The sequence below is a fragment of the Sinocyclocheilus rhinocerous genome, unplaced genomic scaffold, assembly GCF_001515625.1.
Source record: "Sinocyclocheilus rhinocerous isolate Xijiao unplaced genomic scaffold, SAMN03320098_v1.1 scaffold749, whole genome shotgun sequence".
NCBI classification, from domain to species: Eukaryota; Metazoa; Chordata; class Actinopteri; order Cypriniformes; family Cyprinidae; genus Sinocyclocheilus; species Sinocyclocheilus rhinocerous.
In genome coordinates, this window is record NW_015653466.1 from 393153 (window position 1) to 410808 (window position 17656).

At 36.9% G+C, this 17656-nt stretch overlaps 1 protein-coding gene across 1 annotated transcript; it reads right to left on the reverse strand.

Annotated features, from left to right (window-relative positions):
* Positions 1 to 875: 875 nt before the first annotated feature.
* On the reverse strand, positions 876 to 3897 carry LOC107715929 (protein FAM161A-like). Its single transcript, XM_016522195.1, has 4 exons — positions 3787 to 3897; positions 3335 to 3582; positions 3085 to 3166; positions 876 to 1841 (listed from the first exon to the last, which is right to left on the reverse strand). The coding sequence occupies exons 1-4, from the start codon at positions 3895 to 3897 to the stop codon at positions 936 to 938; spliced, it is 1347 nt and encodes a 448-aa protein (XP_016377681.1). The 3' UTR covers positions 876 to 935.
* Positions 3898 to 17656: the final 13759 nt, after the last annotated feature.

Below are 17656 nucleotides of genomic sequence, written 5' to 3' on the forward strand. Positions count from 1 at the left end.
GTATGGACAAAGAAGCATTCAAGATTTGAAAGCACTGTAAAATTATCATAAAAGTTGTACATAGAACCTTTGAAGTCATACAATAGCTTTATGTGAGTAACAGACCAACATTTAAGTTGTTACTCACTGAAAATATTGGAACTACTGGAATCATCTGCCCATGGGAGAAGATGAGAGTTCAGGAGGCAAAGTGTTATGAATGAATTGTTCTTATGACTCAATTATCACACTGCAGTTAACAGAAAATATTGAAAGATTATCAATAAATTACTTAAATCTTAGTCTGTTTCTCACACTAAGCTATCGTATGACTTCAGAAGAGTTTGAATATAGTGCATGAGTCATATGGACTAGTTTTTATGATACTTTAATGATGCTTTTCCATCTTTTTTTGAAGATTAAAGGCTTCATTCCCTATTGCAACTGCTTGCAAAAGAAGCACCAGCACATAATCATGTTCTATAGAAGAAGCAAAGTCATCACAGGTTAGAAAAACATGACAGTGAGGAAATGATGACTGAAATGTGCTTTTGGGTGAACTATTTCTTTAAGTGTTCTCATTTTAAAACTGACATGATAATATATTTAACTTAGCTAGGGGAACAGTAAAGAAAATGCAAGTGCTGCTAACAAAAGTAATGAACTTTACACCCAGAGTCATCATGTTCGTATCATATCATTTCAGTTATTTAATGCAAGAATTAAATTTGGAATACATTTAAAATCCAGCTGAAAATGCGTTCAACCAAAAGACATGTAGACTATTAAATGAACGTTTTATGAGTTTATTTATTGTTTTTGTTTTGATATTTTTTCTCCACAGTAACACAATTAAAAACCAAAACCTATATCTGTATCTATCACACCGTGTAGTTATAGAGTTATAGTACTGATGATGAATTTTGTATTGTAGGCTGTGGTTTACTGTATCTGTGTCAGTATTTAAACGCTGATGTGTAGTCACTCTTGCAGGTATTCAGGGGTTCTTGGCTGTGGCAGAGGCTGGTCCTGCGTAGGGGATGAATGTAGGACCAGTCTCTGTCTCTTTCTCTGTTCCTCTTTCTCTCCATCTCTTCCTCCACCTGCAGCGCACCCTTGTTCTTCCATTTCCTGAGCTTGCTGCCGCAGCGTGATATATCTGTGCTCTGTGGCCTTGAAAATTCATCATCATACTCATTCTCGGCCTCCTCTCCCTCCTGCAGCGTGTCCTCCAGAATGCTAGGAGGCAGTGCTGAGCCTATGTGATTCAGATTAACTGCCTCGTATATCTGGCAAGTTGGTGAGCTGGGCCTATATAGAGACCTCGGCACGGGTCTGGCTTTAAACACCCTTCGTTCTGCTTTGGGAGTTAGGTTGTTTAGCTCATCCGCTAGTTTCTTCTCTCTTTTCTTTCGCTCTCTTTCAATGAAGCTAAATGGCTGTTGTGGAAGAGGAGGAGTTTGGCGTTGGGAGCCTTGTTTGTGGTGGTTTCCATGGTGACCGTGATCCATTTGGTTGATTTGATTTTTTTGTAGCTGGATCTTTTTTGGGCGCTTATTGATGATGTCATAGAAACGCAAATGCGTGGAGGCGGGGGCCGGCTTAGCAAGAAACTTCTTGCTACATTCTTTCAGCTCGTCCAGTTCTTTCTTCAGTCTCTCGTTTTCTAGTTCCATCTCAGAACAGGTTTTCAAATTGCGTCGTTTGCGATCCTCTTCACGAAGCATCATGTGAAACGGTTTGGGAACGGTTACTTTGGAAGTCTGTCTCAGGTTGTCCATCCCCTGAATGGCTGCACTGTGAGATGAGTTCTGCTGAGAGTGCGACAACTTCCTTTGGTCCTCTAAGAAATTCTGGCGAGCCTGCTTTAAAAAAATGAATTAATTCAATTTTTGTACTACTGTTCTCTCCAACTCTTTGTACCAGTTGTGATTCAAAATTAAATGCACAATGCAGAAAATGCAGAACAACAAAAAGATTGACCATTCCCCTTAATATTCAAAATAATATGTGATGTGATATTGATTTCAGTAATGTGCAATACATACATACATATCTAAAAAAAAAAATTGGTTTAGGGTTTCATGACCCTTTAAGAATTATAATTTAGAGCAGTTCTCAACTAGGAGGCCTCCGTGAACATCCAGGGCCCAAATAAATCTTTAAATTATTTAAATTTATTTATGTTTATAAATCTAAATGTTTAAAATAAACATGTACAATATTAAATTGACATAATATTTTAGATTTTATTGATTTCCATTACAACAGAAATACATGTTAGCTTAGACAGAGACTTTGAATATTGTTTTGTGACAAAGTTGGACCTTTACAGTGGGGTATTTTTTCCCCCTCAGTTTTATTATATAAAGTGTTTTTTTTTCTTCTTCTCCAAATTACATTATCAGCATAACATTTTGAATGACAAACATTTTTCTGAAGTATTAACATCAATTTCAGAATGTCAGTATTTGGTTTGTCCCCCTTTTGCTTTAATAACAGCAATACTTGAGCTGCATGACCTCCACAAGTTTGTATAACACCTGACCTGATGATCATATTATTCAGCATGATTTGAGGATGATCCAAAGAGCATCTTGTGCTTCAGTGGAAGCAAGATCATCTGATCGTCCGTATAAATAGGTTCACATGATGTTACAAATTTGCTTATTTGATTAGTGACCTTTACACTCAAGAATTGTTTGAATCTCTCAGCTCCTCCTGCATAACCACAAAGCATCTGAAAGTAACCATGTGCTGACTCATAATGGTATTTTCAGTGGAAACTGTCTTCGTTCTTCATATAAGTTACTATTAAAGGCCACTGAATGTTGCTGGATAAATGTAGACTGGTGACTAATTTGAAGGTTTTTGTAATGCACATATTTATAATGTATCCAAATGTCCATATCTGTGCACCATAACAACCTTCAGTAAACAAAGTACTTTTAATGACAAAATGCTTTTCAAGCTTTTAAAAACAGCTTGTTCAGACTGATGTGCACTTTATACACAACTATAGTTATGTCTATTTTCTGAGAGTGTTAAAAAACAACTCCTTGAGGACGTTCATCTCAGGTCTCATCTTCAGACTCATTCACTGACCTTTAATTTCAGATGAGAAACTCCATTCTTCAGACGGCCCACTGATGCCTTGCTCCCAACCTGGATGAGCTCCACCTGTTCACTAACAAAAGAGGTCAAAGGTCAGGGATCAAACGCCATGTGTTTAATGAGGTTTTATAGGAACAATTTAATGAAGAAAGGAATCAATTTTCTAGTTTTAAGTAGTTGAATGTTTGAAAATATAATTTTTAATTGTCATTTATTTTAATTTTTAGCCACGATCGCAGACCTCTCTGTATCTTCTCCATTTTGTCTCCAGCAAGTAATGAGCTGTCTTTCTCTCTGACCAGGTTTGATCCGGCTCAGGTAGAGTTTTTCCAGCTCAGCTATGTTTCTCAGGTGTTCTCTCTTCAGCTCCTCTAGTTTGGTGTAGTATTCCTGTTGGGAGAATGTGGGTCCCTGCAGATGAGGGGCTGCACATGGCTTCCCACAGTCAACATCAGAAAGAGACCTCAAATCAGACTGCAGCTCACACACCTGAGAAACCGAAAACAAGCAAACCGTAAGCAAACTACTGTTCAAATGGTAAATTTGAACTAAAATGACCTCAAATGTTACAGTACAGTATAAAAAAGAATATCAAGTGGTTCTTCCATTACAGAGTATCTGTATCAGTTCATTTGGAAATGCTTAATTACGAGGTGAATTAAGTCTTTTCCATTGTACAAGTCAGATGTCTACCTCTGTGTGATGAACAATATCATTCAGGGAGCATGAATAATCCTTCTCCTCTCCAAACAGAGCCTGAAGTTCACTCGGCTGCAGCCTCTCTGTGCGCAGTATCGGAGTCATGGTCCAGGTACTTTATTCTTCAGTACAGCAAAGCTCATAAATTTGCTTTCATATAGCTCCAGATAAGTATTTCTCTTCTTCCTTTCGCCTCTTGATTTCGTTAGCTCCTCTCATAGGTGTGGACTGCCACACTACAGTAGGTTAGGATTTCTCACCACCCACATACACACTCAGATGTGCCACAGTTTATCCCTGTAGATAAGCCCCACAGGGTCACGGTTTAGAGGTCCATGCCTGTTCACCATATGTCCCATATATTCTTTGAACCCTGATTTACACCTTCAAATGTGATTTAAAGTGAACTGTCCCATTCCAAACCTCAAATTGGATTTAGAGATTAACAACAACGTCAATTACACTGTTGGCAACCCTTGCGAGACAAATAAGCAACCACAGCTTCAAAAATAAGCCCAAAACAAGCCCAATATTAATTGATTATTTATTATCATCAATATTATTTATTACCAATAAATGAGCCTGCAGCCTATTCAACTGACACCACTCTTTTATTTGAAAAGCAAAAACAGAATTTATTTGACAAAAATTAGCAAACTGCAACAAAGCGGGAGCACAGACTATCCACTCATCTCCAATCACCTTTGAGCAGAATAAGATTGAAGAGATGGAAAAGAAGAAAAAGGCAAGAGCTTTAAGAGGGAGCTGTAACATAGCCACATATTTAAAGCCTAAAAAAATATATTCAAACAGTTTTTATTAGCCTGTGATAATTAATTACAAAAACATTGTAAAAATATACCTTATAAAAGAAAGTCATCTCATTCCTCTATTACGTCTACTATCAGATTTTCCAAACAAGCGATCATATTTTTTTAAAATAAGCCCAAAAGACCTCAACCTGCGACCCAGGATTTTTTTCACGCAATTTAACAAAAAAAGAAGCCCAGAATCGCGTATTATAAGTGGACTTGGCAACTCTGGTCAACAACAGCATGAGTCCAGGAATGTGAAAAGGTTCAGCTACGTCTACTATCAGATTTTCCAAACAAGCGATCATATTTTTTTTAAATAAGCCCAAAAGACCTCAACCTGCGACCCAGGATTTTTTTCACGCAATTTAACAAAAAAAGAAGCCCAGAATCGCGTATTATAAGTGGACTTGGCAACTCTGGTCAACAACAGCATGAGTCCAGGAATGTGAAAAGGTTCAGCTAAAGGTGTTTGGAGAATTTATTTTGTTTTGTTGCAACTATCACAGTAACAGACATTAAACATGATAGCACTATTGAAAACTCTACAGAAGCTCATTTCCACCTCAGCATAAAATAAATAGAAAATAAGTAATATATAGAATATCATTTCTCATAATTGCAATTTGATAACTCACAATTCAAAATGATCTCTTATGACATCATTTCTTGCAGTTAAGTCTGAAGTCTTGCCGTTTATTTCTCCCAATTGCAACTTAATTTCTCATGTTTGCAGCTTTGTATCTCACAAGTGGAACATTATTTCTCACAATTGACTTTCTTGCAGTTAATATTTTGCAATTGTAAGTATATTTATTGTAATTAAGACTTAATTTCTCGCGGTTGCGACCTAATTTATCATAATTGCGATTTCATATCTTACAATTGCATCTTTATTTCTCATAATTGCAGATTTGTATCTCACAGTTAAATTGTTTTCACAATTGTGACTGTCTTAAAATGTGACTTCACATCTCGCAGTTGCAAGTTTATTTTATGACGTTCTTTCTAACAAATGCAACTTTATTTCTTATAATTGCCATTTCATATCTCATAATTGCACCTTTTTTCATAATTGAGGTTTTGCATCTTAATATTGTGACTTTATGCATCATAATTGTGGCTTGATATCTCACAATGTGACTATTTGTTTTTTTAAACCTTAACTCACAATTGCTAGTTTTACTCTGTGGCTTCATATAAAACTGTCTGCCTAGTGAATGCATGTGTTTGTTTGTGCTGTTAAAATCTGTGTGTATGTGTTCAGGGTTAATCAGTTTATTGCAGAAACCTGTGTTCACGCTCTTACAGCTAACATACAGCTGACACTTCAATCTGCCAACCCATCTGCTACCACAAATAATAACAAACACATGCACACAACAACCTAATTCCTACATTTTAACTTTCTTCAATCTTTGTAAAAAAAAAAAAAGGATTCATATGTCATAACATTATCCCATGCAACTCATTCCGTATTCCAAGTGTTCTGAATGCATATGGTAGGGTTTGCCAAGAAACAAATCGAAAATGTTATATACTGTATTAATTGAAAATCTCCAGTCATCGCATTGGTGCATTTGTATGAGAGCACACAAGCAAGTCATTCTGAAACATCAAGACAAATAAAATCATGACACGAAACACGATACTTTATTCTCTGAGGTTAATATATCCGTTCTGAGACAATTGGACAGGATTATACAGCCTAGAAAGTGCGCAAAGAGTGCTCCCTCTATAATCACTAAAAGCTGTTATTTACTTCAGTTCATCGGGAATGAAGCTGTCTGCACTGCACAATGAATCTCTTCTTTACATCGTATCTGCACGTTTTTATAATGAGAGGATTCGCGAGCTTGCAGAACTCAGCACTTGACAAAAACTCGGCGTTTTGTGCGGTGAGTGAACATTTGATGCTCTCCAGAACACAAATACACACTGGAGCTTTGCCAAATATGTTTCGCCAATATCAGTTGGGGCCCCCTGATTCCCTGGGGCCCTAAGCGGCCGCTTACCTCGCTTATTGGTTAAGTCCGCCCCTGCTAATTCTGACACCCTGCCATTTACTGGATAGACTTACTACAAGGATTTCTAAGTCAGGTGTCTGTAACTCCCTCTAAACTAGATTGCCAGGTTGTGTGCATTAAATGCAGAAAAAGACTAAATTTATTTTATGCAGCTGAACACATATTTCATATTGTCCACAAGGGGGCGATGTTGTTCTTAAGTAGTCATAGTGATGTTGTGATTTGCTATGTGGAAGTGAGACAAAGAACACTGAACCAAAGGAAGATTTTAATTGCTGTTAGGTTTAGAGTTGAAGTGCACCTTGTGAAAATCCTTCTTTATCTGTCAGTTATTACATTAGACATAAGCAGAAGTTTGCCTCACTTCTCATTAGATTAGATTAGATTCATTTGGTCATTGCTGATGGTTGATCAGTCTATTTGTTGCAGCATTACTCTTAAATACATGTGCACTTTTCACGAAGTAAACCATGTGATTATGAGCATTATATGGCTTCAATTTCAGTTGTTTCATTCACCTTCCTTCCTCTTTCTGCACTTCCCCACATGTGTCAAATCACACTTGCGTCAGTGTGAACTATAATCACAAATTCCTCACACCAGTGCTCTCATACAAATGTGTGAGAGTTTTCCTTTGAAGGTCATGCAATCCAGAGTACATTAGTCAATGATTTGCTAGATACCTTACTCAAGGTCAGCTATGAATAACGGAAAGTTACGGAATGTGTTGATAGGCTTGTGTAGACCCAGAAGAGCACTTCACAAACACAGTCATCCTGAAGTCCGGTACCATAATGAGGTGACTGCTTCTCCTGCTTCAACATCATCTGGGTGGAACGTCACTGTTACGTCACGTGCGCCCCTGGACAAGACTGTGTGATTTTCTTGTTCTGATCTGGATTTGAAAGAGCCCTGTGTTCTGTAAAAGGACAGTTTGTGTAAACAAGTCTTGCTCCCACTGCAGCCAAACATGTATGAATGCATTTGTTTAACTATGTGCCCCTGGACAAGACTGTGTGATTTTCTTGTTCTGATCTGGATATGAAAGAGCCATGTGTTCTGTAAAAGGACAGTTTGTGTAAACAAGTCTTGCTCCCACTGCAGCCAAACATGTATGAATGCATTTGTTTAACTTGGAAGTGTGAGCGTCAGTGGAGAGTCAAGATCTTGCTCTCTGCTATAAATCTTTGGGGTCAGAAAGCACTGAAAAAAACACTTTCTTAATCAGTATTTGTGTCTTGTATGCCAGTAAAAATATCTAAAAATCCTTAAAACATGTACTTGATATATAAAAAAGTACCATAATATAACATGTTTTCAGGATTATTTTAATTGTTATTTCTATAAACTTATTTAGTTATAATTTAGATAACTAGATTTAGTTAATTTTATTTTCATTTTGTTTTTCATATGATTATCATAAACAATTTTGCACAATATCTAATTTAGAGGATTTAATATTTGTACTGGAAAACAGGACTAAAATGTCTGCGATTTTTCTTTTAAATGTATTGTTATTTATTTTTTTGCAGTGAGAGTACTTTTATTTCCCCCTGTAGCCGCGGAAGTGCACACACTGCTCATGCTGCACACTTGAGCTTCAACAGAATTCTCCTTCCTGTTTTGTTCAAAACCACATCAAGGCGAGAAGTACAAGGAATCTGCAAAGAACAGAAACAGAAAGATTATTTGAGCCCAGGTATATCTCGAATCATTCTGCCTCACACACTTTCTTTGTGTTGTTTTTTTATCTTTCTTTTCTCAGTCTTATCTTGTTCCTCTCTCACACACGCAGTTAAGTCTTCCTTCAGATTGCCATCTAAAGGTGGTCTGTCGGGCCTCGTTTGCTGCGCAGAAGTGTTCCAGTGTATTATATTTTCATAAAAATCTCTTCTCATGGTTCGACTTGTGCTGTTGGCTATGAAAAACTCACATAATTGTGCAATTGTGTTCTTGGGTAATTTTGTCCGTTTACTCTAAGAACACAGACTTCCTTTATTTTCCGGATTTAATCAGTGCTCTAGATCTCAGAAGGACCTTCTGTTTTCTCCTCTCTTTTCTTTTCTCAGTCTTATCTTGTTCCTCTCTCACACACGCAGTTAAGTCTTCCTTCAGATTGCCAAATGTGGTCTGTCAGGCCTCGTTTGCTGCGCAGAAGTGTTCCAGTGTATTATATTTTCATAAAAATCTCTTCTCATGGTTCGACTTGTGCTGTTGGCTATGAAAAACTCACATAATTGTGCAATTGTGTTCTTGGGTAATTTTGTCCGTTTACTCTAAGAACACAGACTTCCTTTATTTTCCGGATTTAATCAGTGCTCTAGATCTCAGAAGGACCTTCTGTTTTCTCCTCTCTCTCTCTCTACTTGATCATTTCCACGCTGCTTCATTTTCTGAGGTACATACTGAGAAACGAATACAAACCAAACTTCTATTAAACTTATATTTTTATGCAATTTCCATTCCTCTGTGATTCCACTGAGAGGAGACTCTGAAGTGAGTTTGCACTCTGACCATCAGGTGTGTGTAGTATGCACTGTTGGTTCCATAAATAGTGTCTTGCATTGCTGGGTATCTTGTGTAGCAAGCGGTTGAGAACAAATCCACACACACGCACACAAGTCAAGTCTGGTCAAGAGCCTATGAAGAGCTTTCAGCTGGCTGAGAGTGAGATCAAGGCCTGAAGACTTTTGCTTTTAATAGCTGGAGAGAGGAGTCTGGACGAAGTAAACATTGAGTAAACTACTTTGCTCCTTCTTCTTCCTCCTCCTCTATGGAACTAGAATCTTCCCAGGCTTGTGTTTACATGTCTGCTGGAAGTTTTCCACTGTGATTTTTCAATGTGAAAACACCAATTTCAGGTGTGTGTAGTATGCACTGTCGGTTCCATAAATAGTGTCTTGCATTGCTGGGTATCTTGTGTAGCAAGCGTTTGAGAACAAATCCACACACACGCACACAAGTCAAGCCTGGTCAAGAGCCTGTGAAGAGCTTTCAGCTGGCTGAGAGTGAGATCAAGGCCTGAAGACTTTTGCTTTTAATAGCTGGAGAGAGGAGTCTGGACGAAGTAAACATTGAGTAAACTACTTTGCTCCTTCTTCTTCCTCCTCCTCTATGGAACATTTAGAATCTTCCCAGGCTTGTGTTTACATGTCTGCTGGAAGTTGAAAGGGCTTATATTTATGTGTGCTCTCTCGTTTTCCAGTATGGAGATCATGTCACGCAGGAGATGACATGGAAGACAGAAAGAAGAAGGGAGGTGCTGTGCAAAGTTCATTGTTCACCTATAAAACCAGCTTACCTATCAGAAATCCTTTTGTTGTCCTATGCTTTTTAGGGAATTTGGTGCAGAAATCCCTTTGTGTATAGTGTAGACTTGGGATGTTAGGATTGTGGGATGTCCTGTTTATTTATAAGACAGTCATCAGATCACTCTCCATCATGAAACATGATCTGAATCTTGTACTGCTGCTCATTATGAAATATTTGAATAGCCTCATTTTTTTAGATGACCTAATTTCATACCTCATGAGACTTAATGCCATTCTTAGGACTGTTTAATATGTCAACTTGGTCTCAGATGTTTCTACTAAATCCGTGAAATCTAGATAAATGAGACAATTATTGACAAAGAAGGAGTAGCGCTATGATATTAATGTGCATAACGGATCTCAAATAATGTTTTGGAGAAATTCTTTAAGAAATATTCTTAATAATCTATGACGTATGATTGCACAAGTGGGTATTTTGCATTTAAATGCAGAGTTGTATTTGTTTCCGTATGGCAAATATGCATTACACAAAACGAATATTTGATACAGATTGGTACGATACCTAGCTTTTATTGCATTCCTCACATGTATCTGTCTTTCGTTGTGTACATGCTACAAAAATGAGCTACAATTGCGTCAAGTAGTCAACAGTTCGCAAAAATCGGACTGCTACGATTTCAGTCGGACTAGTTTATATATGAAAATGATTAATTAATGAATTAGTCCAAATGAAAAAGAAACATGTATATAAATGCACTTTAATGCTGAGATATTTGATGTAATGCTAGAGAAAACACACGTGAGCTTAATCTGAAAAGCAAGAAGTCTTGTCTGCTGTAGCTTTTTTGTAGATTTGGCTTCACTAGGAATGAAGGGCCAAACCAGACCTAGTCATTTCTCTTGGTCCATGTAATAATGAACAGAAATAAAGGTAAGTTAAAATGGTTGGGAGATACCATATGATATAAAGATGCAATTCCAGATATAAATGTGTACCCAACATGAAGATAAAATTCTGATGTTTTAGGTTGGTTTTGCGAAGGCATATCTTTTAGGTACAGGTGACCATTCCCCTTCAGGACAGCTGGTCCTCTGTGTCAGAGAGAACTGAGAACACCCACTTGGATTCAATGACTGGGCTGAAAGACAAGCTCTTTTTTTACTCTATAGTCAGCAGTATGGAGATCCGGCAGATCTGGTGGTTTGATGTTACAAAAGACAATGAGGTACTGATCCTGAGTCAGAGCGAGGTCATATCCTAAATTAACAATAAAGAATTGAAAAAGAGGAAAGAACGGCATAGATTCTGTTGGTAGCCAGTTCAGTTACAAGTCAGGGTGAACTTCAGATCACTTCAGACTTCACCATTGTGCTTTTCAGCAATGTCAGGTGGTTCTACAGATAGTGAATTGTAACTGGCTTTGCATAAGAGGCATCTGCTTCATGGCAAGATGCTCAAACTGAATTACAGAGATGGGAGATATTTCACCTCTATATGATGATGTCTTGATGCCAAATTAGAATATAATTGGCTCTTTGATTCAGTAGATCCCATCTCTTAATCTGATTTTTTTTTCTGATCTCTTCTCCTAACTGATCTTTTCATCTCCCCCTTTGGTGCCACAGTGCTGAGGTTGCTATGTTGCCATGGCAACTGTGAGATAAATGCACTTGGAGCACTGCATTATTGATCAGTGCTAATGAGTTAAAGGTGTGGCAGAGTGTGTAGAAGGATTCTGTTGTCCAAGTGTCTGTAATCTGACTTACTGTATACCCTGCTCTGTTTAAAAAAAGTTACATTTAAAAAAAATAAATTAATACTTTTATTGTATTGCTGAAATTAATTAAACAGTAGAGACATTCATAATGTTTGAAAAGATTTCTATTTCAAATAAATGTTGTTCTTATTTAAAATGAACATAATGAAATGAACAGCCCACAACATAAACAACCTTTGCCACCTAAAGCGGTACCACATTCCTCATTTTGCACGCATGTGGCATGCTGTATGACTACAGACAGCCTAGATGGTGACTTTTATATTTCATGAAGACTCTGCAGGAAATTAAGCCTAATAGTCTGCTTAATGTCTATTAAAAAGACAACCCTCAGGTGGACGCAGACCTAATGGTCTCAAATGGAAAACAGTAGTCTCTCTTTTGCTCCATGGATCTGCGTGTTTAAAGGCTTGGTTTTGTATGCATGGGTAGATTTACATGCTTCAAGCACTCAACAACATGGGACAAGAACAACAACAACAAACCCTTTCACACTTCTGAGATGACAGAAGGTCTTGGAGCAATGCACCATCATTTCAAAGCAGTAATGAGAAGGAGACAACAAGGTTTTCTTTGAAAATACTAAAGGAGGGGCCTTGTGTACAGAACATACACTCAGTGTCCCTTGTTCTGTTTCCGTGGTTCTCTCTCCCCTGGCGATGATAATGCTCTCTTCCTTACCATCTCTATGGTTATGGGTTCCATAGAACCAAAAACATTTCGTACTGAGAGCATGGAAGCAAGCAAAATAAACAGCACTGAGCTGCTCAGTACTTAATAGCCTTTGAGCAGAGCTGGCCTCAAGACCACAGAACAAATCACATTTTGTTCTTCTCAGACTTCTCAGTCTTGATGGATTAACATCTTAATGTCAGTCATCTTAACCTTGCACACTGCACATAATAATGCACAAGTGGATCATAAAGCAAAATACTGAATAAGTACCAAAATAACATTTCGACACATCAAGCATTGTCTTTTTTGTGTTGGCTTTGAAATTCAAACATGCACGCAAGCTGTGAAGACTCTTCAGGGGTATTTCCTTCAAACTACCCCTGAGTTTCACAGAAACCAGACAAAAACTCACAGCTGAGCAGTCGGTTTTGACTTCCTATGGTATTGAGGCGTATGATAGACTGTTCAGGAATTATTTAAATATACAAGACTGAATGCATTTACAACAGTATACAACACACCACTGAAAATTTTTCAGAATTATAGCTATTAATTGTCATTTATTCTTTGTCCCGCGGGAGCTCCTTTTAGATATAATGTCAAACTTTACTAGACACTCTCGGCCGAAATCAGTGGATAATGTGTACTGTTCATGCTTTTAAGGAAAGGTTAAGAGATTTTTGTTATCTGTACATTTTGTATTTGGTGATAATAGCTTATTCTGGAGTGTTTTTTTTTTTTTTTTTGCCTTTTTTTTTCAATTGGAAAGTGTCAATGTCAATCAAGCTGTGTTTTGATGACTCCATTGGTTTAGAAACCTCTATTTTTATTGTATATTTCTCTAAAACCAACAGCTTCTCTCCTCCTCTTTCTCACCATCATGCACCTAGACACGTTAAAAAGAGCATTTTACAGAAATACATTAGCATTATTTATATTGTTAATACATTATGATTTAATATAATTTCCTATAATTTGTAAATCTGATCAACTTATTTTTCAGGGGAAAGGTGCTTTTAATTTTCCTATCAGTTGGCTTTTTTTCTTCTTTTTTTCTTTTTACTTGAATTTTGTTGAGGGTCATTAATCTCAGAGTGCGTGGATGAAGATAACTTTTCTTATGAAAATTTACAAAGCATAGTCTGTTTATTAATTACACTATCATGTTGTTTAAGATTCCAGCCTTACTGTAAAGGAAGTCGTCTGTTAACTCACAGACTGCATAGACATGATGTAGAAACTGTAGGATACTGTGATAAATTTTTGCATACATTGCTTCAGGAAACCATTTCTTTGCTTAATGCATCATAGGATATATTTGATATTCAGAAGGTCTAGTGTCAAGTTCAGTGGTATGACTAAGAGAGCAGTAGAGGCTTGACATTTTCCTTATTTGACCTACACTGCATTAACACTTTATTTAATCTATAATGTTGCCACAACATTTTAGTTTCCAAACAACAGGATGTTTGCACACACACACACACACACACACTAAATATTTGAGCATATCCTTTCACATGACCTTACATACTTGAATATCTGCCTCATATTCCCAAACTGACTATAAAAGATAATAATTTGAGGGGCTGAACTATAATTTAAGAATCCAGACTTTCCGCCTTTGTTTCTTCAGTGGAACACAAAATAAGTTATTTTGAAGAATGTTTCAACTGTTTCTGTCCTTACAATGACAATCCCAAACAACACACTGGATCCCACAGACTTATATTATATTATAGGTATTTATGATGTATTATCCATAAGACAAACATGTCTTATCTCAAGACATTTTTCAAAATATCTTCTCTTATGCTCCACTGAGGAAAGTAAATTTTGGAAGAATTTTTATCTTTGAGTGAACTATCCCTTCAATTGCCCTCTACATGATACATCTTCAATTAAAAAAAACAACTTGTTTAGTCCAGAAACAGCCTTAATTTGTGTATCAGGACACAGGCTCTGATAATAGACTCAATGAGATTAGAGCTGTGGGCATTTTGAGGGTCTGTTACAAATTGCAAGGTTTGAAAATCCTCTCTAACCTTCTCTAACTAACCACACTAACAGAGGGTTCTTGATTTCAATCTTTTATCACCTGTTACCATCTGCCTTTTTAACTATTTATCTGCAAAGCAGTGCCGTATTATCTGTGTTTTTAATAACCATTTTCTCACATAGCAATGGGTGATCTGTGTGTGAGTGATTTGAGCAAAATGTAAACTAGGTCTTTTTTCTAGATCACTGGTGTGGATGTTTCTGAGTCTGTGATCCCTGTCTGACCCATGCGCATACCAAATGCTATAATTTGTTCAGTCTTTGCATAACTATGGATCTAGAGTTGCTGCTACCATGGCTGGCATGCAAACCAGCCTGAAATGACGCAGCAGACAGGATTGCTTTCCTAGAGTACATATGTTAGGGGTAAAAGAGAGGTTGGTCTTCAGTCTTCATTTCACATGTTCGTATAGAGCAGCATCCAAAAATCTGAGACCCCACTGAAAATCTGAGATTTAAAATCTGCTTTAAAGCTAAAAGTTTTAGAATTTAGAATGAGAGATATTTTAGATTCTGCACTATTTCTGGGTCTCTAATCAACATCTGTGACATTGATCATGTGACTCTTATTGTACAGATGGTCAGATGTTCTTGCTCTCATCTCAAATCAAACTTGAGAACATGATGATTTTTTTATGTTTATGTATTTTTTTTATGTTTTTGATTTAAAATACAGTAAATACAGTAATATTGTGAAGTATTATTATAATTTAAAACAACTGTTTTCTAATTTAATATACTTTGAAATGTAAATTATTCCTGAGATGGTAAAGCTGAATTTTCAGAAGCCATTACTCTAGTATTCAGTGTCGCATAATCCTTCAGAAATCATTCTAATGCTGATTTGGTGCCCAAGAAACATTTCTTATTATTATCAATGTTAAAGCAGTTTCGCTACTTAATATTTTTGTGGATCTTTGATGAATAGAAAGTTCACAAGAAAAGCATTTATTTGAAATATAAATATTTTGTAGCATTATACATGTCTTTACTGACACTTTTTATCCATACATCATTACTGAATAAAAGTATTTAAAAAACATATAGTTGTATAAAGGCATTTTTAGTGTGGTGTCAGATGGTATTTACTAGAAAAATAAATGTGAAAGAATGTTGGTCTTGTTTGCTGTCCATACAGGATGGTATTGAATTCAAAACTCAGCGTGCTGAAAGAAAAGTTAGGGTGGAGCAGGAATGCCACAAGAATTATCGGAAGAAATTATGTAAGAGCTGGTTATACTTCCTCAGAGTTGTGATTGGTGGATTTATATGAACAGGCTTCTCCTGAAACCTCTGTAAGGAGGGTTACATCCACAGTTGTGTGTGAAGTCACAGACAAAGCCTCACCTGTTCATTCAGAAAAAAACAAAATAGAACATAATCAATAAGGACATATGATCTCGCACAGCTCACACCTCTCAAATACACTTGGTGTTCCTGATGAATTGACTGACAGGACAGACTTACTTGATAATGTTAATATGAACCAATAGTCAAAGAAAAATAAATATGGACAGAGACTTTTTGTGTGAAGACAGCCGGGTTTGCAGCAGGAAGAGCTTTGTCGCAGTGGTTTTTACTCACTGTTACTTGCTTTAATGGCGGATGTGTGTCTACCTTTGAGTGCAGGTGAGGACACGTTCAAGCTGCATTCGGTGCAGCTCGAGCTGGAGGCCGTGGAGAAGCAGATCCGCGACCTGTTGGTGAGGCAGACCCAGCTGAGAGAGCAGAGAGCCGCGCTGGAATCATCCCAGGCTGACGCTCACAAGTCCGAGGTAAGTATACAGCCCGCTGCTAACTCTCCCACCACCTCTACTCCGTGTAATGCTGTTCAGTTGCTTTGACACAATCTGTATTGTTAAAAGCGCTATATAAATAAAGGTGACTTGACTTGAGTTGACTTGTCTGTGCTGAGCAAACAATGGAAACTGAGATTCATTTAAAAAGCATGACTTATTTCCCCCTGTGACGGACCACACAAAGTCATGCATTACATCTGACCACACTTCAGTCATGTTGGCAAAGGGAATCCAGCACAAACATGTGAATTTCAACACTTCCCTGGTGAAAAACTAGTTCTTCAGTACCAGTACTAGTAGGGGAGAGTGAGGTAAGATGAGCCAATTTTTACGTATGTGGTCCTCAAGATAAGGGAAAATGAGGCAAAAGTACAATTAAATATCTAAAGTAATTTCAGTATGTTTCCTATCATTTTAAATGATCAGAATGTATGACAAAGGGTTCTAAAAATATGTCTTCTTATAAAAATAAGTGTTCCTGTGGCTCAATTTGCCCCAGGTCAGGGGTAAGTTGATCTGAGTCAGTGGGTAAGATGCACCATCTGGGTTTAAACTGACAATCTAACTGAATCTGATTCAAACCCATGTAATTTACCTCTTTTAAAAACTAATTTAATAATCAAATTCCCTTTTACAAACAGCCACATTTCTTGTCTTAAAGCTAACTTCAACAACAACAAAAAAAAACAACCAAATGAAGTTTAAATTTCAATCTTTAATTGTTTGAATTTCTGAAACAATGCATGTTGAACACCAAAGTTGTAACCTTCCCAAACACAGACTCAACAGAGAGTTTGTTGAGTAAAATTAAATAAAAACTGGATTACAATGAAGGAATAAATGTCACTGAAGGTAATAAACATTTTAGTCAAAAGATTCTTGGCATGTTAGCTTTTCTGCAATGTCGAACAGGCCATTAGAGACAGATGGAAAGATATATATGATTATAATGTGATGAAAAACATCTGGTTCTTATAGAGAAGGATTTGGTGCACTTGCACACTGTCCCTATCAAATAAACTACAAATAATATGTATATATATATATATATATATATATATATATATATGATAAACTAAACCAATTTTCGTAATATCACAAAGTACTAGTTTATATTTCAGTTTACCTTAACTTCAGTCCCTTATGGTGGGGTAAGTTAAAATGTTGGCTCAATTTACCCCACAGCATTTGACTCACTCTCCCCCATAGCTGCCATTTTGGAAAAAAAATTAGCTAGCTCACCAATTCAGGCTAATATTTAGCTAAATGATTTGCATGGTTTTATATGCTGCTAAATCGCCTATATGCATCATAAATATTTTTAGACCTGGATAAATTTGCTTTGATGTAACAGCTATTACATCTGTTATGCTAAAAACAGCAGTGGCGGCTCCTGGGTTTTAAAATGGAGGAAATAGGTGCCTTCCATTCCTCTCCATGTGT

Coding starts and splice junctions, on each gene's coding strand:
- LOC107715929 (XM_016522195.1), bottom strand. CDS start 3,897: ATGACTCCGATACTGCGCACAGAGAGGCTGCAGCCGAGTGAACTTCAG. Junction 3,583..3,786: donor ATATTGTTCATCACACAGAG/GTAGACATCTGA, acceptor TCGGTTTCTCAG/GTGTGTGAGCTGCAGTCTGA. Junction 1,842..3,084: donor TTTCTCATCTGAAATTAAAG/GTCAGTGAATGA, acceptor TTTTTAAAGCAG/GCTCGCCAGAATTTCTTAGA.